The sequence below is a fragment of the Linepithema humile genome, chromosome 1, assembly GCF_040581485.1.
Source record: "Linepithema humile isolate Giens D197 chromosome 1, Lhum_UNIL_v1.0, whole genome shotgun sequence".
Taxonomy (NCBI): Eukaryota; Metazoa; Arthropoda; class Insecta; order Hymenoptera; family Formicidae; genus Linepithema; species Linepithema humile.
Window position 1 is genome coordinate 29,570,731 of NC_090128.1, and position 22,612 is coordinate 29,593,342.

The following is a 22,612-nucleotide window of genomic DNA, read 5'->3' on the forward strand; positions in this document are numbered from 1 at the left end:
TGCCATCCTAAGCGACTGGTGGCCGGTTTATGCTTCGGTCTTAATCTTATAGCGTTTTCGATTATACAGGATTTGAACGACCCAGGGTTGATCAATCACTATTTTACTATAAATGCAAGTCTTTCATTGGTGGAGAGGTTGCAATGACGTCATTAACCAACCCTGGGTCGTTCAAATCCTGTATAATCGAAAACGCTATTAATCTTAAGAGTTGATAACGTAGAATGCCATAAGGGCGTTTATACTTCCCTAGTCTTAATCTTATAGCGTTTTCGATTATACAGGATTTGAACGACCCAGGGTTGATCAATCACTATTTTACTATAAATGCAAGTCTTTCATTGGTGGAGAGGTTGCAATGACGTCATTAACCAACCCTGGGTCGTTCAAATCCTGTATAATCGAAAACGCTATTAGTCTTAATCTTAATCTTGGAAAGATCCCATCTTTTAACTTTAGTCCCTAATGTCCTAAGGCCGGGCCAATGAGGTCTGACGTCCGACGCAGCACGAAACCGCGCGAAATAATGGTTTTCGATTCTTGTAAAATGAGTGATGCTGATTTAATTGAATGTGTCCAACAATTCGATGTTGTTTGGAATAAAAAAAATCCAAATTATAAAAATAAATTAGTGGTGAAGAATAGTTGGAACGCTATTGGAGAAGCGCTAAATTTAAGTGGTAAGTTAGTATGTAGAATCTAACCTCTTAAATTGAAAGAACAAAAACTGTGTAAGAGTTTTTATAGTTTTTCGGAATTATTTTACATTTCTCTTGAGATTGTAATAAAACGTGGGTATTTTTATTGATTTTCAGCTGAAGTGTGTGAACAACGATTTGCAAATATTAGACACCGATATGCAAAAGAGCGTCGAACATTACTCGACAATACACACTCTGGTGCTGGAGCTTATGTGTCCAAATGGCCACATTTTGAAGCATGCAGCTTTTTAAATAACGTTATTGCAACAAGGTATATATGTACAATTATTATCAAAAAAATATTTACATTAAGTATAATCAAAATTCGTTTTATATACTGCTTATTATTTTTCAGAGCGACAAGAACCAATTTTCAAAAAGCCACTTCAACTGATTCAAGTGCGAATAATTTGAGAGTCAGCGCAACTGCAAAGTTCTCTATGAGAAGTTGTGAAACTCGTGAAGCAGCTAGTAAGTGCTCTAACGAAGCAACAATGGACGTCATGCCAGAAGATGCTTTGCAATCAAAATATGACAAAGTAATAAGCGTGCCAAACACAGAGAACACATTTTTGGATGTTGACCTAGATGATTCCGAGCTTACTTTACATGATGTATTCCTAATGCGACATAGCGGTAACTATGAAACGGAATCGCGTTCAACATCGCGCATGTCATCCGCATCACAGGCAACATCTACTTCTCAACATACAGAACACAAAAAAAGGAATTCGAAAGGAGCAGATCAAGATCTGATTGAACTGACAAATACGATATCTGGTACATTCAATAAATTTGAAAACTTGATGAAATCCAGTCAACAGTGTGACGAACTTCCTGCAGAGCTGTCTGATGAGGATTTTGCTTTCGGTAGGACAGTCGCTTTAGCATTGAAAAATATTTCTTCTAATAAGAAAAAACTAATCTTAAAAGCTAAGATTTTAAATGACATCGCAAATGCGACAGATGATTAATTAACAATTTTTTTAAATAATGCATTTTTAAACTTTTTGTTCATTTTATTATTATTATAAAAATCTATCTTAAAAAACGTACAGATTTATATATATATACATAGATAATATATATATTATATAAATATATATATGTATATATGTATTTTATTACATATTTGCATGTGCTTTAAATAATTGCAAAAATAATTTTATTTGTAGTTTTGTATTTAATATAATCTGTCATTTATACCTATGTAATGTATAAAGCTAATGTACAATGAAAAAGAGTGTAAAGAATTTTACATCGAGTTTTAGAATACTTCTTAAATAAGAACGTTAAAATGAAACTGTCATTGTTTTCATTCTTATCACAATCCATTTCCTTCCTTCTTTTTCTTTCATTCCTGACATACAATTGATTTCTTAGATTTTGATAATGCATTTCGTGTATGTGGATGATTTGTTTTGAGTTTTTGTAATGTATGCTTGTCCATTGTACAAAGTATACTTCTACATTTAATATAATTGTATTTGCTCTTTAAATTTCAGTAATAAAATATTTTGTATATATATTTAACGATCGGGAGAATCATTAGTATGATAGCGGAGATTACAATAAAATTCTTCAGAATGTATAAGATTAAAAAGTGCTTCAAGTTGATCGAAACTCAAGCAAGTTACAATCATCTATGATAGTAACAATTTGTTCCACAGCAAAAGAAGAGTTGATATGATGGTGAATATAAAATTAAATATTCTGATGGACATGCACATTTATATTCGAGAACATGAATTTGTTGATGTGGATTTGACATGTTAAATATAATTAAAGACTCGTTGCTATTATTGTCAAGAAGGAATTTATGTGCTAATTGATTTTCCAAAACCTGGACAGCCTAATCAAGTTGATTCACCGAAATCTGGACAGCCACGTTACGTTGATTCACCAAAGTCTGAATGGCGACATCGACCTGTTGATTGTCTATCAGGCCAGCTTGAACAACCATGTCAACATCTGATTCGTCTGACATTGTTCACACCTGTATGATACATATTTCTTTAAAAACATAATTTAAGTTATATGATTATAGATAGATTATTATAAAAACCATTTTATTTAAAATACATACGGTTATGGTACATTTCCTTGTCTGACATATTCCCACTGCCAAGGCACGGAACCTTCTACGCTTATGAGGTAGTCAGCTAATTTATCTCGGGCCTCTTTAGCAGTTCTTGATGGATTGTTTGATCCCAATCGACCAACGGAACGTAAATCACATGGTATTTTGTTGCACAGATCTGATTGAAATACTCCATTTTCATTTATATATTCACGAACTCCCGTTTCAACATATCTTCTTTCATGTTCTGGAATATCCTTTGCACTTTTTTGTAGAAAATTATGTAGGACAATTGCTGCCATAACTATTTCTTCGCAAGTTTCTACAGAACTGATTATTTCCTTCCGCAGAATTCTCCATCGTTGCACTAAAATGCCAAATGCATTTTCAATCGTTCGCCTAGCTCTTGAGAGTCTATAATTAAAAATATTTTTTTCTTCTCCCAAGTTATTGCCTGGGTATGGTCGCATTATGTGCTTGTCAAGGGGAAATGCTTGATCTGCTACTATGTAATGATTAAATTTAATATTTGATCCAGGGAGATCGCATGGTTCTGGAATTTGCAAAGTGCGATTTTGTAAGGCTTTACCAAATGTACATTCCTTGAATATTATAGAATCGTGATTAGAACCAGCTGCTCCAATGTCGACAAATATAAATCGATAATAAGCATCGCAAATGGCCATTAATACAATGCTGAAAGACTTCTTATAGTTGAAGAATTCCGTTCCAGTGTTCTTTGGAGCTATAACATTGATGTGTTTACCATCTATAGCTCCAATGCAATTAGGCATATTCCATCGACGATAAAACTCCTGAGCGATGTTCTTCCAATCATCAGCTTCCGGGCGTTTTAACACACTTGGCTGCAAAACATTCCATAGAATTTGACATGTTTCTTTAATAATAACATGTGCAGTTGTTTTTCCGATACGAAAATTCCTTGCAATCTCTTGCATTGAACAGCCTTCGGCTAGGTAGCTGTAAGCGAAAAAGAGTATAAAAATGGATTTCAATATTTTCATAATACAATCAAATTAAAATATTGTACTTTACTATATATGTATGACTTACTGCAATGTTAACGTCAATCGATGTGCAGGTGATAATGTAAAAGGATTTCTTCGAATATCCTTCTGCAGTTTAGGTCCAACTAATTGGAGTAACTCATTGAACTGGCTCGGAGAACACCGTGTATATTTAAAAAATTGTTCCTGATCGTATTCAATATTCAGCATATCTTTCATTAAAGAAAAGAAATGACCAGTTTCGTGTCTTTTTCGATTCAGTGGCCGAACAGCGTATCTCCGTGGTTTTCTTTTATTTTTTTTTTTATTTCTTAATAATACACATGCTGCATAGGCATTTGATAACAAAAGTGCCATTCCAAACATTAAAGTTTTTTGCCGCTGACGATTCATTTTAACATTCACTATAATCTGCAGCACCGGGGTCTATTACAATTTGTGGTTAGGTTTTGTTACATTTGCACATGCGTAGTTCGAATTTCCAGGGAAGCATAAACGAGTCCTTAAGATTAAGTTAAGATTAAAGGCCGGAGCACAGACTTTTACATAAAGCATAACGCATAAGCATAAGGAAATTGATTGGTCTATATATAAGCATAAGCAAATGCATAAGGAAACGGACCAATCAATTTCCTTATGCTTATGCGTTATGCTTTATGCAAAAGTCTGTGCTCCCGCCTTAAGACTAAGATTAATGGCCGGAGCACAGACTTTTGCATAAAGCATAACGCATAAGCATAAGGAAATTGATTGGTCCATTTCCTTATGCATTTGCTTATGCTTATATATAGACCAATCAATTTCCTTATGCTTATGCGTTATGCTTTATGTAAAAGCTTGTGCTCTCGGCTTAAGATTAAGACCGAAGCATAAACCAGCCATGGGACATTTGCGAAGCATTGTAAAATGATCCTTAAGCCGAGAGCACAAGCTTTTACATAAAGCATAACGCATAAGCATAAGGAAATTGATTGGTCTATATATAAGCATAAGCAAATGCATAAGGAAATGGACCAATCAATTTCCTTATGTTTATGCGTTATGCTTTATGCAAAAGTCTGTGCTCCGGCCATATGCCTCAATCGCATATATATGAAAATATATATGGAGCATCTTTAGGCACAATAGAGAAAATATTAGGAGTAAGAATAAATATTAGAAAGAGCAATTTGGAATTATTTTACTTTAAACAAGGGAATGGAATGGATGAATTATTTTTTATTTCTTAATTCATGATACGTTAATCCATTCCATTTTCTTCTTTTGAAATGAAATAATATCAATTTCCTACTTCTAATATTTAATACTTATATTCCTATTTATTTCGTAATATTAATTTTTATATTAATATTTCTTATTTATATTAATTTATATTAAAAATTACCCAAAAGTAGTACGTCTCTATCTACTCTGTTACACAGCAATGTTTATTATAGAAAATGGATTTCTCTTTTATACAAATAATATTCTAGCACGCATATATATTAGTATGCAATTATGATACATTTAATCTCAATAAAGATTATCAATAAATCGAGAAAACACTATTGATACAACTTATTTACAACAACAAAAATTACATTTTCCAAGAATTACTGTTGAGTATCAGTCTTTTTTTGTTTAATTGCATGAAGTGCATAATTAATTGCTGTACATGATGTCCAAGACCATCGATTTGTAAGTAGATTAATCATTGCTCCATGAATTAATTTTGTTTTGCATCCATCTATAAAAAGAAAAGATTAAATCAAAATTTTTATAGAATATAAGAACATTCACATAGCAATTTTTATAAACTTATTTATTCAAATAATTTTTATGCAAAATGCAAAATGTAATTTTTTTAACTGACATACATAAAACTTACATTTCTCTAATATACGTTGTACTTCATGTGGAGCAATAAATTTATCCCATGTATGAGTACCACGAGGTACAATATTAATAATATATTCAGCTACTATAATACCACCGAACCAAGATGCTGGAGTTTTATTTATTGTTGTTATAAAAATTGATCCTCCAGGTTTTAAAATTTTCACAGATTCCTGTACAGAATAGTTATAGAGCAATTTGTTTAGCGTTTATATTTAATTATTATAACTTTTCTTATAATATAATACCTTTAAAAATAATTCCGGATTTACTAGATGCTCTAAGACCTCAGAAGCCACAACAACATCATATAATTCCTCATTTTTTTCGGAAAACTCTTCTATAGTTGTTTGAATGTAATTCACTCTATCTGATATATCAGAATCCAATTGTACATGCTGCTTAGCAATATCTATCAATTCTACTGATGGGTCAATTCCAGTTACTTGTGCTCCTATTCTAGCCAAACGTTCAGTCAATATACCTCCACCACAGCCAATATCTGCAATCTTTACTCCTTCCAATGGAAGAGTTAGACTTTTTGTTTTAAGTCCAGTATTAGCCAAACCTTTTCTTATAAACTGTACTCTCAATGGTGCAAATATATGAAGACCGCTCATCTTGCCATTCAAATCCCACCAGTCATTTTTAAAACTAGAATGATGTTCAATCTGTTTGTGATCTATTGTTGACATTGGTCTAGCTATTCTATTGGTATATTGTATCATTCTGTAAAAAAAAGACAAAGATTATATCAATTCTTATTTGTAACAGACACTTTTTTCAATAACTTGTATAACTAATAAAAATAAGGTCAATCAAGATAAATAAGGCTCAAGTATAAAGAATAAATATAGATTAAATTTACATAAGAATGAAGAAATAAAATTGCTTGTTGTGGTTATAATACAAAATATTAAAAAGACTAAATATACCTGTTCCAAAGAATGAGTTTTAACAGTTTATTTGGATACGTGAGAACTTTTAAGGCACTCATTTTATTCAATCGCAATTGTGTTTACAATTATAACTTAAAATATTGCTGGAATAACACATCATTAGAATGACACTCCACACTCAATATGCCGCAAGTCGCGATTGTATTATCGATACGGTTAAAGTTGGTTATAAATATTTTTAAATCACTTATAATTTATAGATATTTAATTTTTTATTTTAGTCATAATATTAATGAAGATATACATTATAAGTTATACATTTTTTTAAAAATATACACGCAAGAAACGAAATATTGTGGAATAATTATCTCAGGTTACGTTAGGTACAGTTAGGTACATCTCTGCCGCTGATAGAGAGTTTCGCATATATTGTTATTAAAATTTTACTGAGTGCTTTCGTGTTGCCGAGAAAAACAAAAGTACGAAAATGAGTAATTCAACTATTTCGGATCAATCGCTAATGGACAAGTCCATGCGAAGTGTTTTTGGTGAGTAATTTAGCATACAAGTTGTGACATTATATTTTACTACCAGCGTTGTAATGATGATGCTTTCGATTGTCCTTTTAGTCGGGAATATCCCGTACGAGGCTACAGAGGAGAATCTGAAGGATATTTTCAGTGAAGTTGGACCAGTGCTTTCCTTCAAGTAAGTCTATATTTTTTGTTGGTTGAATTTCTAAGTCAAATTAAAATCCATAACCTTTGAATTTTCACATATGCAATTCTCCAAATGTTTTAAACAGATTGGTATTTGATCGCGAGACAGGCAAACCTAAAGGATATGGGTTCTGTGAATACAAAGATCAGGAAACAGCCTTAAGTGCAATGAGAAACTTAAATGGATATGAAATTGGTGGAAGAACATTGCGCGTGGACAATGCGTGCACAGAAAAAAGTCGAATGGAGATGCAGAGTCTCCTACAAGGACAAAACACTGAGAATCCATATGGGGAGGCTGTTCAATCGGATAAAGCGCCAGAAGCAATAAGCAAAGCTGTAGCATCTCTACCGCCAGAGCAAATGTTTGAGTTAATGAAGCAAATGAAGCTTTGTGTACAAAATAATCCAAATGAAGCACGTCAAATGCTTCTGCAAAATCCTCAGTTGGCTTATGCATTGCTTCAAGCACAAGTGGTTATGAGAATAGTAGATCCTCATACAGCAGTCAGTATGTTACACAAAGCTAATCCTATCCCGAATGTATTGACATCATCAGAGAAACCAATTCAGCAAGTCCAACCACGAATCGAGGAACCATGGGCTCCTCCGCGGCCTGCACCGGCTGTTAATGCTCCAGCGCCCATTTTCGCAAGTACGAGAAAGAAATAATCTCGTTTTTACGTTAATTGTTATTTTAATTATTAAAATTAAATTAAAACTTCAAAGAATTTATCAAAATTTCATACAATTTATTCACACATGCATTCAGAAGTAAATCATTAATAAATTAACTTATTTTTGTTTGATTTATTATTTGCTTTACTGTATATATCACATGAACTCACAACCATTGTATTAGAAGGGACAAGAAATATCTAAAATTCAATGCAAACAGGTCAAGATGTAGATCTTCGATTGGATAGGCAAATAGATCCACGTTTAGCAAGGATGGATCAGGATTTGAGAGGACCCCCTCAAACGCAACCCACGTCAGTTGCCGCACCAGTGATACCAGCTACCACTGATCCGAGAGGGTCCAATACATTTAATATTACAGACAAGTAAGTGCATTTTGCATCGTTAAAAGATTGATTGTAAATTGCGTAATTGAAAATATTGCTCTTTTTTACAGCACTCTTCCTGTGGAAGGAGTCGAGAGGTCTCATATATATATATCTCTCTCTCTCTCAAATAAGCTTTAATCGCTTTTTATTCTTGTACTAAATAAATATTATTTTCAGCTTTTGTCGTGATCCGAGGGCTGATAGATTTGGTAGAGATCCAAGAGACCCGAGAGATCCAAGAATGCCCATTGATCCTAGGATTACCAAAGCTAATCGTATGTTTTTATATTGCATATATGCATTTGACATAAATCAATTGTTCATAAAAAAAATATCTAGTTTTTTGCAAGAATTAGATATCTTAATGAACTAATGATATCTCTGAACGTTAATGGTCCTTTATTTTCTAATCTTATGATGAAATTTGGTCATTCGCCATTAGCGGTTCCTGTTGCACCGCCAATTGTACCAAGACCAGTTGCTGCACCAACAGTGCCAGTACCAAGCGCCGTAACTAGTAACGCAACTAGCTCTACCGCTGCGCTTTCGCAATCGGCAAGTTCCGCGACCTCAAGACTTATGGCCGGAATGTCTCCGGCGGGAAATATTCCTAGCGGCGCATCTGACCAGGAAAAGGTATGTTACATTAAAATATTTCTAGCATGTTTATTTCACAAAATATATTTTTATTTTTAATCATTCTCTTGCGAACAATAAGATATAAAAAGAGTACAAAAATTCAATACAAAACCTATGTTAGTAATAATAGTATGTAATAATGACTACAAATCATCCGTCTTTTGACAAAATAAAACATAATAAAAACTTGAAGAGTTGTGAAAAGTTATAATGAATTTGACTGAGTGCAATGCGTAATAGTAATTTAATTGAATTCTATAATACTGATAAGCAGATAAAATATTATTTTAAGTAAATTGTATATCATTATTTTGTTTTGTTCACAGGCGGCTTTAATAATGCAAGTGTTGCAATTATCAGATGAGCAAATTGCAATGCTTCCACCTGAGCAGAGGCAAAGTATTTTAGTGCTAAAGGAACAAATCGCAAAGAGTACTCAACGCTAATATAAGTCAACTTAAATTCGAATGTCTCAACAATCCAAAATGTGTGATATACAATCAATACATTTTTACTAAATATAATATTTGTTTTTATTTTTTAAACAGTAACTAAATTTATACCTATTTATACATCAAAAAGAAACATTCTTTGGTCAACTTCCTTATTTTTTAATTGACTTATTATTTATTCATTAATAATTCATTAATAATTCATTAATATTAAAGATTTATCATCGGAAAGCTGTTTTTCAATCTTCTTTAGATTTTTTAAATTGATATAAACCTTCTTTTATCAAGTGAGCGTAAAGTAGTTCTTTACATGTTTTGTCCTTGAACATGTCCACCACCAAATCAGTTTCATTGTTAATTTCCTACGATAATTCATATAAATTTTAGAATTTTTATATAAACTTTAAATAAATGTATTCTAAAAAGATTTACCTTAATTCGAGCCACAACTGGCTGATTGAATATTTGATTTAATTTTGATGCTAATAATTTTATGTCATTAGCGATGAAGTTTAGTCCCCAAAATGTGCATTTAATAGCCATGGCAGGTAATTCCAGCCATTCTTGTTTCGGTACACGTAAATCGTGGTTCCTGAAACACATTTTATGAAACGTTATAAATGGCTCATGATTCTACTAGTAGTTTATCAAAAGATCTTAATATTTTGCTCACTTGGAGAATACATCTACATCTCTGCATTCATTATTGCCATAATCAACAAAAACTAATAAAATCCGTATACATTGAGTGTCTGGAATTTTTTCACTATCTGTGATGATGCACCTATACCACATGTTGTCAGAAAACTTTGTTATGCATGGAGTATCTGAAAAAAAAAATTAATAAACATGTGTTATTAACAATTTTGCTGAGCGTTTGCTGATATTTTTGTATATTAATGCCATCTTTTGTATGTGTAATTATTTATTTTATCAAAGATTACAACTTACTTTTTTCAAAAGACTCGATTAACGGTTGATGACAAGCATCGCTTTGCAAATCAGACATCATGGATTTATACTGCAGATAATACTCATGAAATATCTGAAAGAATACAAATTCAAGAGACTGATGCTTCACATATATTAATTTAAAAATACATTCGCGTATGCTCACATTAGGGAATATAGCGTCCTTGTTTTCTGCCAATTGTGCGAATGAGGTAATAGGATTGTCGTTACAACATAATATTAATTCGATATATTTCGTCTCTTGCGGAATGGTCAACTGTTTATATACGCCAAAAAACTCCTCCAATTCTTGTTGCGGCGTTGAGCATTTAAGTTGGTCGTCCAAAAAAAGCGCCTCTAACGAGATATCTGACATACTTTCAATATCGGATATCTCTTTATCATTATTGTATTTAGATAATTTATCATTATTGTATTTAGATGACTCCGCTAAATTGCCACTGATCACATGCTCATTAAACGTAGCATCTTGGGGAAGTATTTCGAAAGTTCTCTCTGAAGGGATTTTCTCCACCTCTTCGATATCAATGTCCTGAATAGCGTCCAAAGTTCCATCTTTGCTTACATCGTTCCAATCCTTACGTTCAATCTTGATATTCATGTCCATATGATTTGCCAAGTACAATAGGAGGTCGCATTTCCATGGTTGTAACAATGTTATTGATACCTGCAAATACCAAGGATATCGCTATTGCGCGAGTGCAAAAAATTTACAACGATAATTTTCATAAGAAATTTCACAGACTAAAGTTTATAATCATAAATTGCTCTCTCGCATGGATATAACTTACGATCAAGTGCGTAGGTAGTCGCTCTAAAACGGACACTTTGCATACTTTATCAACAAGTAGCGCATGTATTCGATCTAAATCGTGCAAAAGCCATTTACCACTCTCAGTCGCCTGTTGTACGTACAAAAGAAGAGAGATTTATAAAATCATTACAAACGCAAATATCAATAACAAAATCATTATAAATTAGCATCGCCCAAAATATGATTCAATGAAGATAAGATTACCGGTCCCAAGCCACTGATGACGCATTTTGTGCATTGAATAGGAATGTAATTCAATCTGATGTAATCCGTCACATGTTCTATTTCGCATTCTTCCACATTGCCATAATCAACAAATTCCACCTAGATACAAAACACATGATGATTAAAATGATACTGTGAAGATGATAATTATAAATAATAAGAAGACAATTATTATTTACCTTCAGTATATTACCTAAAATTCGAACAATTCTACCTCTGTACCATTTCATATCATGATGATATTGAGCAATACACAAATCTCCCTCTTTCCATTTCTTGTCTTTCTTTATATGCCGCTTTGCTTTTTTGTAACAAACTTGCAACTCAGATTCGATATAATTAATTACGTCAGCACCTACAGCGAAACAAACATGTAATAAGAGATAAAATCTAAATAGTATCATTCTTTAAATATTATATCGTAACAATCTATATGATAATATAAATATAAATTATCGAAGATTATCGAAATTACGTAGATTATCGAAAAATTGATTATTCGTAAGATTTTTGTATTTCTCTTAAGTATACTATTTCTATCACTTCTACTTATTGTTAGAGGATTATGTAAATAGAAAAGAAATTAATATGATAAGTAGAGGAGTGACAAATTTAAGAAAAATACAGAAGTAAGTTGTATAAAGACTCGATCATATTTAAGCCAAGGCAACATACTACTTTTTTTAGGATGCAAGTACACAGCGCAGTTGTTATCCACGTATGTCGGTATGGCGTGGAATACTTCCTCCGTTATTTCAGACGGCGGTAGCCACTGGGATATCTCCGTTGCACAATCTTGATTTGTCTTATCGCAAACCTGATATTTGTTGATTAAATCATTAAAGGTATCAACGCTAGAGATGCGGCTTGATGAATCAAGTGACAGTATCGTGTCATTTATTTCCTTGCAATCAGTGCTAACTTTGTTAAGCCATTTCACTTCTTCTTCCTCTTTTTCTTCAATTAGCATAGACTGATGATTAGACTCTAATTGTCGTTTAAATTCTGTAGCAAGCGTTACATCTGCTTTTGCAAAATAGCTGTTGAATTAAAAATCATGATTCAAAATTACATGGAAACTTTTTGTTTCGTAAAAATAAAATTAAATAATGAATTGTGATTTTTAACATACTTTTTAATAGGTAACGCAACTCCCTTATCCACCAACATTCTGTTGATAGAATTAATCTCTATTTGAGATGGAGCTAACGGTCCTGGTATTTTAGTCTGCTTTACCCAAAGTTCGACAGGTACTACATCATCGCCAACTTCTTCTTGAACCTAACAAATATACAAATATAAAAACATTTACATCTTTAGATTTTCGTGATCTTTATTGCATTTTTTTTGCATTCGATTATTGTAATTAATAGCATTTCTGATCCAGAAAATTTTCAAATATCTCAAAACTTTTGCATGGAAATACTTCACATTTCATTACATAATTTAAGATTATTAAAATTGACTACGTGATTATTTTATTGTAATTTTAAAAATATCGTTAAGAGAGTATTATTGTCAACATTTAAATATTAATTAAGACTTATATCGTAAAGATTATTATATAACATATGTATATTATTATACAAGTCAAATTAAAATAATTATTATCCATCAATGTCAGATAATCGTTAAGGTATCAATCACAATTTATCGAATGCATAAGTTGACGCAAATATTCATAAAAAGGACAAACACTCACGGGTTTAGTGATGTAAAATTTGCAGAACGCATTTTCTCGTATAATATCAGACAGCGTTATGCAAGACAGAGATGGCCACGTGTATGATCCGCCGCACGGCCAGATGCCAGCCAGTTTGATTTTAAAGCAATACGCCGCTTCCTTTGCGAATTGCTGATGCAAAATCTGTATGTCCTTTAACATTACTGTCTCTTCAATGCCCATGTCGTAGAAAAACACCAGCACCTCCTTCAGGGATTTTATTTTTAAAATTTTCGCACGGAAATAAGATTTATCTTTTGCGGAGTATACAACGCATAGCGCACCCTCGCTCCAATTATCTCGCAATTCGGAGCAATAGGAATTGTAGAATTTTTGCATCGCCGACATCATTTCTCCGTTGGATTTCTCGCGCTCCGTTTGCGCAACGTAGATGCAGTCCGGTGTGATCACCTGTTGTACACGCACTTCCATTTTGAAAGGATCCTTAGTTATTTCATTCTTTTCAACGGGTTTGTCCGCATTCGTCGTATTGTTCGATGAATCGTCTTTGACGATACTATTCACATTCTTCAATGACGGAAGAGTATGGTCAAGAGACAATTGGAGACGTTGTTTTCTTTTTGGAAATTTCCTGTTTTAGAAGAGGGAGAATAATAATTTTGATAAGTTAAGCCTTTCGAACATAAAGTCTTTACATAAAAAGTTTTGCATAAAACACTTACACTGCATTTCTATTGACGACACCTGCACTTTTTAATAACCGACTTATATCTGAATTATCGCAGAAAATTAAACCTTTATATATATTCTCTACTTTTGCTTGAGGAAACGCTGAAACATGTTTTGCACGGGAGAAGATACTCTTCAACATTGAGAAAGCGTTTGATTTCCAGCTTCCATCGACTTCAGGATATATATACATTAATGACATTCTGATGGCCTAAATTAAAAAAATAAAACGACAAATTTATAGTCATCTCTACAATTTGCTATCATTTCGAGGCTCTTTTTCGACCTGTTCTTACATTGAAACATGATCGACTTACTTGTGCGTTATACATAGTGTATTTATGTGGAATTTCTCTTAAGCAATCACGATTTAAAATCAAATTACAGCCCCAGTCCACACAAAACACTTGAACTGTATCTGCACTAATTACATTAATGATTTCACCACGTTGCCAAGTACCATCTTCTAATTGCACAGCACATGGTAAACCTATAAATGTAATTTTTCAGACTGAAACTTTTCCAAGTAAAATATTTTAGTAGAGGATTTACATTAGATATGACATTTATAACAGTAGAAAACAAATTATTAAATATTTTTATTCTAGATTTTTAATAACCTTTTTTTCTAATATTCAATATTTAACATATTTTTTTAATATTTAATAAAACTTTTTCCAATTTTGATCATCAAATAGAAGTTTGGACACATTATTTAAAGTACCTTTTTTTTCAAAGTTTCTTTTATAATACAATAAGTATTAATAAACATTGCGACCATAGCAATGCCTATATATTATTAAAAAAATATTTGCATTGTAGATCGGCTACATACGCAAATATCATATCTATTTCGTCAATATATATTTGTAATTTGGTAACCAACCTTTCTGAAGGGTATCAATCGTTTTCGTTGAAGTGTCTTTTTCATAATGCTCCTTTAACTGGCCGATAACTTTTGATAACTTATCTTTCCGTTGTCCTAACTGTACACAAACAGAGAGAAAGAGAGAAAGAGAGAAAGGGAGAGGGAGAGAGAGAGAGAGAGAGAGAGAGAGAGAGAGAGAGAGAGAGAGAGAAAGGAGGGGAGGGGAGGAAGAGATTTATAAAAATAAAATAATAAAAAAATAATCCATTTTATAAAATGTTTTTCTTTCTGAAGAGATCATAGTAATATGAAAAATTTTGTGATAATATATAATTGTAATCGCTTTACCTTCGTGACATAAATTTCATCTGGTGATTCAATCCAGCTAATAGCAACCGATGTTCCCTTATTTAACGGAAGTTCTTCTTTGGTGTACATAAAAGTGGTGTTCAATATCTAAGACAAGAAATATATGATTAATTATATTGCTAACATACATTGCGAATAGATTAAATTAGATTATTTCATGTATTACAAAATCGAACTCTACAATGATAAAGGGCTTAGATCAATACTAGATAATCGTGCTAATATTTATATTTGGAGTTGGCATACATTTCGGTTACAAACATGGCCCTTTTTAGTGCACATGATATTCAAAGGTGAAATCTTTTCAAGGATAAGGTTAGAAGATACGTAAAACAAGTGATAGCAATATCTCTTTGGTATAAATACTAGACATTAGTGTTTATTGTTATGTTATTTTCTGATTAAATACTTTCAAACATTCCTGCATCATGGCTCATAATAGATTCTTGATAGTCTTACACATCTATCTGAGATACAAGATTCAAAATTCAACAACGGATTATACAACATTAAATTAACAAAAATAGAATTTATTTTTTAATTAATAGAACATGATAAACTGCGCGCGCGTAGCGCGCAATTTAATATTTAAAAAATATAAAATGTAATATAAAAAAATACGACTAATTAAAATAAAATTTAAAATTTACATTTCCTTATATTTAATTTAATAAAATAATTTGATTAAAATATTTAGACGTGATGTGATCAATCGAAACATATCAAGTTTGGCGATGAAAGGCTTTAATGAGGCTTAGTATATATGTAATTGTGATTAAGTAAAAAATAAAAATGTGACAGAACAAAATTATTGAAGTAAAAAAACCTTTGAAAAAAAATATAAAGTAAAAATCTTTATATCTTATAATGATCGTAAAAATCTGAATTAAAGGATTCCCATACAATTTAAATACAGAAAAAAATATTATAATTGAACGACACACGCAAAACGTATATAATTTTAATAACAGTTTGCATACCGTTTGCGAATTGTCCAAACGTGCGTAATCCATGACTTTCATTGTGTTACACATCGATTGCGGACCCATTTTATTATCCTTTGAAGAAACACAAAGATCTACATACAGCATGTCAGGAGTAGACTCAATTACAAACATAGTAACCGTACTGAAACATAAAATGTTTATGAACATAAGTAGATGAGATAGTTAAGTTTCTCTCAAATACGATAAGAATGATATTCATAAGATCAGTTAATTACTTACGATTCTCTCGTCAGCTTCAAAAAATCATTAATGCTTTTATTCGTCCAACGATTATTTTTGGACACTATACCGTGTAAACAGCATTTAATCGCGTACGGTGGTGATTCCCGCAAATGTTCAGCGATGCCTCGTACGTGCGAAGATGGTATATTGCGTTCCTCGTAGCCGTAATCAATATAAAATACACAGTACTTTGTTTCATTGTCAATCTTCAACGTCGAAGTCACGCGTCCTCGACGCCATTTTATCTCTTTCTTTTTTTCTTTCTTGACGATGCACATGTCGTCTACAATACAAATTTGGTGAATATGTGCACGAATAATGTTGAGAGTGATTAACTTGTTTTTACCCTTTTCGATAGTGATCGGCGATTCTACGCTTTCTTTTCCGTACTTTATCAAATCTGTTTCCAATTTCATAAATTCCGATTTTGACGCCACTTTTTGAACATAGAAAAGTGATGGATTAATAACGCAAGTCACCTCTACCAAGTTCGCCAAAGTATCTTAAAAAAAAGAACTCGTTAAATTAAAAATTAAGACAAAATTATCGAGGTCCAATCAAAGGTCTCAATGTATAAAAATCACAAAATTAAGTAAATAGCCAAAAGCCAATGCTGGGTGGTCGTGCGTATATATTAGATAAACATTTATAAAACAAACCAACACTTCAATCTGTTATCAGGTTTTTTTCAACGTTACCATCAATATAAGTCATACATTACAAATTTTTAAAACTGCATTTGAACCAATTTACAATTTTTATCATCACTAGGATTATTACATTTGAGATGTTAATTGTCGCACGCAATTTTTTTATTTAAGTCGCATACTGATTTAAGATGTAGTTGACAGGAAACAATTTTGATATCTTAAAGCTCGCGAGTCACTCTCATAGTTAACACACAACGGTGTGTTAAAATGCAACTGACTGTATGATTAAAATACAATGGAGTTGAATTTAATGACTTAAATAAATAAAATAGAAGACCTCCACGATTACTTCAAATACAAAAATAAAATAAACTAAATATAGTACATACATTTTTTGGAAATGCTCGTTGATTCGCAAAGAGAGAAAGATAAGCCTTTTGAAGAAGTCGGAAATACAGAGTCCATGTTTAAAATAATGAAACTTTTTTGTTGTGTCTGCGGTTAAAATGCAACTGACCGTATGACGAGCGAAATTCAATCCAGAACGTTAAAATGAAGTAAGGGAAGGGGAAGTGTGGATGTAAAGGAGAGGGAAAAATGGAAAAGAGAGGAACTGTCATACGGGAGAAAATGGATTTAAGACAGGAAGGTATTTATTAGGTAACGACTCCGCGTCATTTTGTAGATTTAACCCTTTCTTTTTGTTTTTAATATAAAGCATTTTTGAAATAAAATTGTTCCTCATCTAGTATTTGAATATTATCCCAATCGACTTCATGCGAAGAATCTAAATCTGTGTAGTGAAATGACAGAAGGAGATCCGCTTATTTTTATTTATGTCAGATCTATGTTCCTTAATCCTAGTAATAAGTTTTCTCTTTGTTTGGCCCACATAGGTAGCCTCACAATCGCGACATGAAATCTTATATACTATTCCGCAATGAGAAAGTGCATCCAATTGATCTCTACCTGTTTTAATAAACCGTTTGAGTCATTTTACTACATAGATTAGATTCTTCGCATGAAGATTGGGATAATATTCAAATACTAGATGAGGAACAATCATATAGTAAGAGGCTAATTTCAGAAATGCTTTATATTAAGACACAAAAAGGAAGATTAAATCTACAAAATAACGCGAAGTTACCTAATGAATACCTTCCTGCCTTAAATCTATCTTCCTCCTGTATGACAGTTCCTCTCTTTTCCATTTTTTCTTCTCCTTTACATCCAGACTTCCCCTTCTTTTATCTTATCTTAGCACTCCGGATTAAATTTCGCTATCGCTCGTCATACGATCACTTGTGTATTTTAAGCGCAGACATAATAAAAAAGTTTCATTATTTTAAACATGGACTCTGCATCTCCGACTTCTTCAAAAGGCTTATCTTTCTCTCTTTGCGAATCAACGAGTATTTCCAAAAAATGTATGTACTTTATTTAGTTTATTTTATTTTTGTATTTGAAGTAATCGTAGAGGTCTTCTATTTTATTTATTTAAGTCATTAAATTCAATGCCATCGTATTTTAGTATTAATCATGAGAATGACTCACGAGCTTTAAAATATCAAAATTGTTTCCTGTCAACTACATCTCAAATCAGTATGCGGCTTATATATAAAAAAATTACGTACGACAATTAACATCTCAAATGTAATAATCTAGCAATGATAAAAATTGTAAATTGGTTCGAATGCGGTTTTAAAAATTTGTAATGTATATTGATGTAATTGAAGAAAACTTGATAGCAGGTTGAAACGTTTGTTTGTTTTATAAATGTTTATCTAATATACAGGGTGTTTCATAATGTCCGTGCCAACGCTCGTGTGCGAATAAAGTGCGGTAAACTGAATAGAAAAGTCCTTCACTGTTTTGCAATTTTTGCAATAGTAATTGAGATATTAATTAAAAGGGATTGACGAATAATCGCGCGTTGCGCGTAGCTAGATCGTGGGCTGTACACTCTAAATGTGATAACAACGAGGATCGCATGGCAACGAAAAATAAGACGTAGCGAGAGCAGGAGTGATATGCGTTGTTATTTTTCGTTGCCATGCGATTCTCATTGCTGTCACGCCTAGAGCGTACAGCCTACGATCTAGCCGCGATCAACGCGCGATTATTCGTCAATCCCTTTTAATTAATATCTCAATTACTATTGCGAAAATTGCAAAACGGTAAAGAACTTTTCTATTCAGTTTACCGCACTCTATTCGCATACGAGCGTTGGCGCGGACATTATGAAACACCCTGTATACGCACGGCCACCCAACATTGGCTTTCGGCCATTTACTTGTGAAAATTAAGAATTAGAAAGATTAACTTACCTTCTTGTTCTTTATTTTCTTTATTTTCTTTATTTTCTGTATTTTCTGATTTGATCGATGCTGTCGATGCATTACTTATTTTCGTTACTGGTGGAATCAATAATTCGCTTAAGATCTCTGTCAGGAACATTTTATGATTAAAATTAATTGTCGATTTAATTTTTTATTAATCAATAAAGATAGTCAAAATAATAAAAATGTATCACAAATATTGGCTTTTATTAATTAAATATGAAAACTGAAGATTTTTCAAGAAAAATTATTCAAACCGCAATTATATAATAAGATTAATGTTCTTACTTGAGACTTCCGGCTTTTTCTTTAAAGGCGATATTATGTAATTCTTCGGTAACTCATCCGTTGCCACGAGACTGTAGGATTTTGCGGGTGGTACTTGAATTGTACAGTGATTTTTTATGTACGTAACTATCGAATTATCGACGGTGAACCTATTAACAAAAACACTTTATTGCACTAGCAAATAAAATCATTTAATGATTGTGTTTTGAACGTTTATATAAGAGTAACGTTTCAGAAAAAATATTAAAGAATGGGCTGCAGTTTAGATATTAGTCATGAATTTCAATACTGATTGAGAGGCATTCAGAAAAGATGAAAATAACAAAGTGCGATATACGAAAAATTTCGACTTGTGTCACTTTTCTTGCGGGTGTGCGATATGTATTTATATCGATACTCGCCATGTAAACATTTTCTTGATCATTTGCGTAAACAGCGTTGACTGTTGATTACTTACATTGCTTTATCGTTATCGCCTGTATCCTTGTGCAGCAAGTGACAAGGGAGATCCGTACTTTCTTTCAAAATCTGTATTGTATTTTGTACGTCCACCTTATCGTAGATCTGTTTTGCGTAAGAGGCCATCTAAACAAGACAATATCATCAAATTTGAATAAGTTATAATAAAAATATGCGATCAATGTGAAATGAGAAAAGTTGCCGTAATATATTTAAATATTGTATCGTTTCAGCTCACTCTCTCTTTCTCTTTCTCTCTTCTAATCTGTTTATTAAATTATTACTAATCACTTCTGGCAATAGTCACTTATTTTCCTATACTTTATTATTCCGAGAAGAATTAATTATTAATCACCGAAGCAAACAGATAAAGTAGAATTATTGTAAGCGTAAATGTGTTAATTTTCGATAAGGCAAGTAGGCAAATTTATTAATGACTGTGCTTTTGAGGGCAAACGAGACTGGAGAATGGGTCCCAAGGAAATGTATACCAATGCTTAATGACAGTATAGAGACAGAGTTCACTAAATCTCGAGAAATATTCTCCTGCGAAGCAAGCTCTGTCAGCAAATCTGAATTCCTACTTTCTCGTGGTGACCCTTGGGTGCGCTTCATGGTGACAAGGAATGTAGCAGACGGAAATGAGATAGAGAGCGAGTGCACGACGTCCTAAAACACAGCTTTTTCTCTCTTTCTTTCCTTCTTCTCTTTGACTAACGTAAGAGAATAAATCCCCTGACAGAAAATCTCCCAGCATTTTGACTCGTACTGAGCATGAGAGATTAAGAATATCATTCTGCAAAGATAGTTTGTGCCGAGACATTTCTAAAATGCCTTTGATAATGCGAATTCGTAAATAGCGACGGTTACGGAAAAACAACGAAAAACAAAATAAGTCAAAACAACAAAGCAAGCAAAAATAAAGGCAAACCGTTTGCACATGTGTTCAGCTTGTGAGGTCCGTTTCAGAATTGCTTGACTGAAATTTTCAAGCATAATCGCTATTTATAACGTGAATACCTTCAACATCACTCCCAACGATTCTTCCTGCGATTGAAGTTGTGTTTGAATGTCTTTTAAATTATTCTTGATATTTTCAGTCCGCTGATGCAGCTGGCTCATCAATCTCATTTCCATGCTTTGAAGAACGCCGTGTAGATATGCGAAATGTTGGCTGATTTTCGCCTCCACGGCATCGCTATTTTCCAGTTCGTGTACATTAGACGTCAAGGCTGATTTTACTTTCTGAAACATACAACATTGCACACAATTGAATGACAATACATTATTATAAGACCGAGATTTAATTAGTAAATTTTGCAAGAAAGCCAATAAAAAAAAGTGTAAATCTGCTAGCTATTAAAAAAAATCCAAGTTTTGTTTTGCTACAAATAAGACAATGTATTTTTCCGTTTTAAAAAGCATGTGAGAAAGAAAGATCGGACACGTGAACGTTATACTCGCCAATACATACGTACGTCCATTTGCGCAAATGGTTCGACATAGAAAAATATTATTACGTGGCTAGATTGCAGAATCGCGAAAGAGCTTCGTCGCCGATTCCATTTGCCTCGCAAGTTTCATTCAAATTCGTGCAAGTCGTGTTGCCTCAGCAACTTTTAGGTTGCTGCTCCGCTCTCACGTGGATGCAAAATAAATCGGAAATTTCGCGTTCACGAAATCAACAAAATGTACAATATTACGCATTATTGCGTCGCTTTGTAATTTGTCTCTGAAAAATCTCCACTCGCCATTGCGAAAATTCGCGATCTCTTCGCCACCTAATCGCTTATTTTTGCCTGACATTTGCACAATTTTTCAATGATAAAATAATTGATTCCTCGAATAACTGCATTTTCGTATATATATATTTCAATACAAAATGTTTACACGAGCAAACCACCTTCCATTCGTAAATTCTGCTAATTTTAAATCGAATTTCCTTTATAGAAAGTGTAATGACTTGAGTATCTCGTATGCAAAAGCAGCCATATCCAAAAATATAAAAAAAATTAGATATCGGTACCTTTAGCTTCTTGGTTACGAATTGAACGTTTTAAAAATGTAAAAACAATTACAAACTCTATAAAATCGAGGGAAAAAAATGGGTCAAGTTGCAAAAGAAGTTAAATCTCTACTCCGTACTGTTGCAAATGCAATTATGTTCATCAGTCATATTTCCAATTGCAAAAGCAATTAAATCATTATGGCAAAATGGCAACCTCAAACTTCAAGTTGCAAAAGTAGATATGTACATTTCTTTCTGTACAAGGAACTATTTTTATCAATAATTTATTTTAAAAAATTAGACTAAAAGATGAAAAGACATTCTCTTCTTCAAGATGTGATTAGATGTAGGGTGATGAATACCAACAAGCTACAGAAAGCTAAAAGAAAGTCATGTCAAAATTCTTTGCCATAAAAATTATGACTAGGTTTACTAATTTTTTAAATTTTATTTATTATTATTTTTTTATGAAATTTGATTTATCAATTTTTCCTCTATGTTTAGTACTTTATTTTTAT

The 22,612-nt window shown here is 32.5% G+C and overlaps 5 protein-coding genes across 11 annotated transcripts in view; 2 read left to right on the forward strand and 3 right to left on the reverse strand.

Annotated features, from left to right (window-relative positions):
- The first annotated feature begins 292 nt into the window (after positions 1–292).
- Positions 293–5,862, forward strand: LOC136997056 (uncharacterized). Its single transcript, XM_067347237.1, has 3 exons — positions 293–680; positions 816–972; positions 1,057–5,862. Exons 1-3 carry the CDS (start codon positions 485–487, stop codon positions 1,673–1,675), a joined length of 972 nt encoding a protein of 323 aa, XP_067203338.1. The 5' UTR covers positions 293–484; the 3' UTR covers positions 1,676–5,862.
- On the reverse strand, positions 2,036–4,202 carry LOC136997052 (uncharacterized). Of its 2 annotated transcripts, none has more exons than XM_067347228.1 (3): positions 3,856–4,202; positions 2,788–3,762; positions 2,036–2,697 (listed from the first exon to the last, which is right to left on the reverse strand). In XM_067347228.1, the coding sequence occupies exons 1-2, from the start codon at positions 4,200–4,202 to the stop codon at positions 2,790–2,792; spliced, it is 1,320 nt and encodes a 439-aa protein (XP_067203329.1). In that variant the 3' UTR covers positions 2,036–2,697; positions 2,788–2,789. The 2 variants fall into 2 exon arrangements, with proteins under 2 accessions (XP_067203329.1, XP_067203330.1); XM_067347229.1 differs by having other exon boundaries at positions 2,036–2,714.
- Coq3 (ubiquinone biosynthesis protein COQ3, mitochondrial) lies at positions 5,216–6,761 on the reverse strand. Its single transcript, XM_012361735.2, has 4 exons — positions 6,620–6,761; positions 5,933–6,413; positions 5,677–5,857; positions 5,216–5,535 (listed from the first exon to the last, which is right to left on the reverse strand). Exons 1-4 carry the CDS (start codon positions 6,679–6,681, stop codon positions 5,402–5,404), a joined length of 858 nt encoding a protein of 285 aa, XP_012217158.1. The 5' UTR covers positions 6,682–6,761; the 3' UTR covers positions 5,216–5,401.
- Positions 6,762–6,988: 227 nt separating this feature from the next.
- Positions 6,989–9,532, forward strand: CstF64 (cleavage stimulation factor subunit 2 CstF64). Of its 2 annotated transcripts, XM_012361733.2 has the most exons (8): positions 6,989–7,131; positions 7,213–7,291; positions 7,389–7,957; positions 8,201–8,366; positions 8,438–8,464; positions 8,547–8,644; positions 8,812–9,005; positions 9,335–9,532. In XM_012361733.2, the coding sequence occupies exons 1-8, from the start codon at positions 7,071–7,073 to the stop codon at positions 9,452–9,454; spliced, it is 1,314 nt and encodes a 437-aa protein (XP_012217156.1). In that variant the 5' UTR covers positions 6,989–7,070; the 3' UTR covers positions 9,455–9,532. The 2 variants fall into 2 exon arrangements, with proteins under 2 accessions (XP_012217156.1, XP_012217157.1); XM_012361734.2 differs by lacking the exon at positions 8,438–8,464.
- The window catches only part of qin, a 153,058-nt gene continuing 139,480 nt past the window's right edge, over positions 9,035–22,612 (reverse strand). For 4 of the 5 annotated variants that reach the window (XM_067347212.1, XM_012361731.2, XM_067347215.1 and 1 more), the window contains 22 exons: positions 21,107–21,331; positions 20,085–20,212; positions 19,628–19,776; positions 19,328–19,444; positions 16,697–16,852; positions 16,348–16,633; positions 16,102–16,249; positions 15,101–15,208; positions 14,771–14,870; positions 14,202–14,374; positions 13,878–14,095; positions 13,174–13,786; positions 12,604–12,752; positions 12,147–12,511; positions 11,651–11,826; positions 11,451–11,570; positions 11,224–11,334; positions 10,578–11,099; positions 10,412–10,505; positions 10,134–10,287; positions 9,893–10,052; positions 9,035–9,822 (listed from right to left, as the gene is read on the reverse strand). In XM_067347212.1, the coding sequence (XP_067203313.1) occupies positions 9,700–9,822; positions 9,893–10,052; positions 10,134–10,287; positions 10,412–10,505; positions 10,578–11,099; positions 11,224–11,334; positions 11,451–11,570; positions 11,651–11,826; positions 12,147–12,511; positions 12,604–12,752; positions 13,174–13,786; positions 13,878–14,095; positions 14,202–14,374; positions 14,771–14,870; positions 15,101–15,208; positions 16,102–16,249; positions 16,348–16,633; positions 16,697–16,852; positions 19,328–19,444; positions 19,628–19,776; positions 20,085–20,212; positions 21,107–21,331 (4,395 nt within the window). In that variant the 3' untranslated portion in view covers positions 9,035–9,699. Of the gene's footprint in view, positions 9,823–9,892; positions 10,053–10,133; positions 10,288–10,411; positions 10,506–10,577; positions 11,100–11,223; positions 11,335–11,450; positions 11,571–11,650; positions 11,827–12,146; positions 12,512–12,603; positions 12,753–13,173; positions 13,787–13,877; positions 14,096–14,201; positions 14,375–14,770; positions 14,871–15,100; positions 15,209–16,101; positions 16,250–16,347; positions 16,634–16,696; positions 16,853–19,327; positions 19,445–19,627; positions 19,777–20,084; positions 20,213–20,670; positions 20,997–21,106; positions 21,332–22,612 lie in introns of those variants that run through there. The other variant, XM_067347216.1, reaches the window with a different exon arrangement.

Coding starts and splice junctions, on each gene's coding strand:
- LOC136997056 (XM_067347237.1), top strand. CDS start 485: ATGAGGTCTGACGTCCGACGCAGCACGAAACCGCGCGAAATAATGGTT. Junction 681..815: donor AGAAGCGCTAAATTTAAGTG/GTAAGTTAGTAT, acceptor ATTGATTTTCAG/CTGAAGTGTGTGAACAACGA. Junction 973..1,056: donor AATAACGTTATTGCAACAAG/GTATATATGTAC, acceptor ATTATTTTTCAG/AGCGACAAGAACCAATTTTC.
- LOC136997052 (XM_067347228.1), bottom strand. CDS start 4,202: ATGAATCGTCAGCGGCAAAAAACTTTAATGTTTGGAATGGCACTTTTG. Junction 3,763..3,855: donor CGATTGACGTTAACATTGCA/GTAAGTCATACA, acceptor TTTCGCTTACAG/CTACCTAGCCGAAGGCTGTT.
- Coq3 (XM_012361735.2), bottom strand. CDS start 6,681: ATGAGTGCCTTAAAAGTTCTCACGTATCCAAATAAACTGTTAAAACTC. Junction 6,414..6,619: donor AAACTCATTCTTTGGAACAG/GTATATTTAGTC, acceptor TTTTTTTTACAG/AATGATACAATATACCAATA. Junction 5,858..5,932: donor ATCCGGAATTATTTTTAAAG/GTATTATATTAT, acceptor TATTCTGTACAG/GAATCTGTGAAAATTTTAAA.
- CstF64 (XM_012361733.2), top strand. CDS start 7,071: ATGAGTAATTCAACTATTTCGGATCAATCGCTAATGGACAAGTCCATG. Junction 7,292..7,388: donor GGACCAGTGCTTTCCTTCAA/GTAAGTCTATAT, acceptor TGTTTTAAACAG/ATTGGTATTTGATCGCGAGA. Junction 8,645..8,811: donor TAGGATTACCAAAGCTAATC/GTATGTTTTTAT, acceptor ATTCGCCATTAG/CGGTTCCTGTTGCACCGCCA.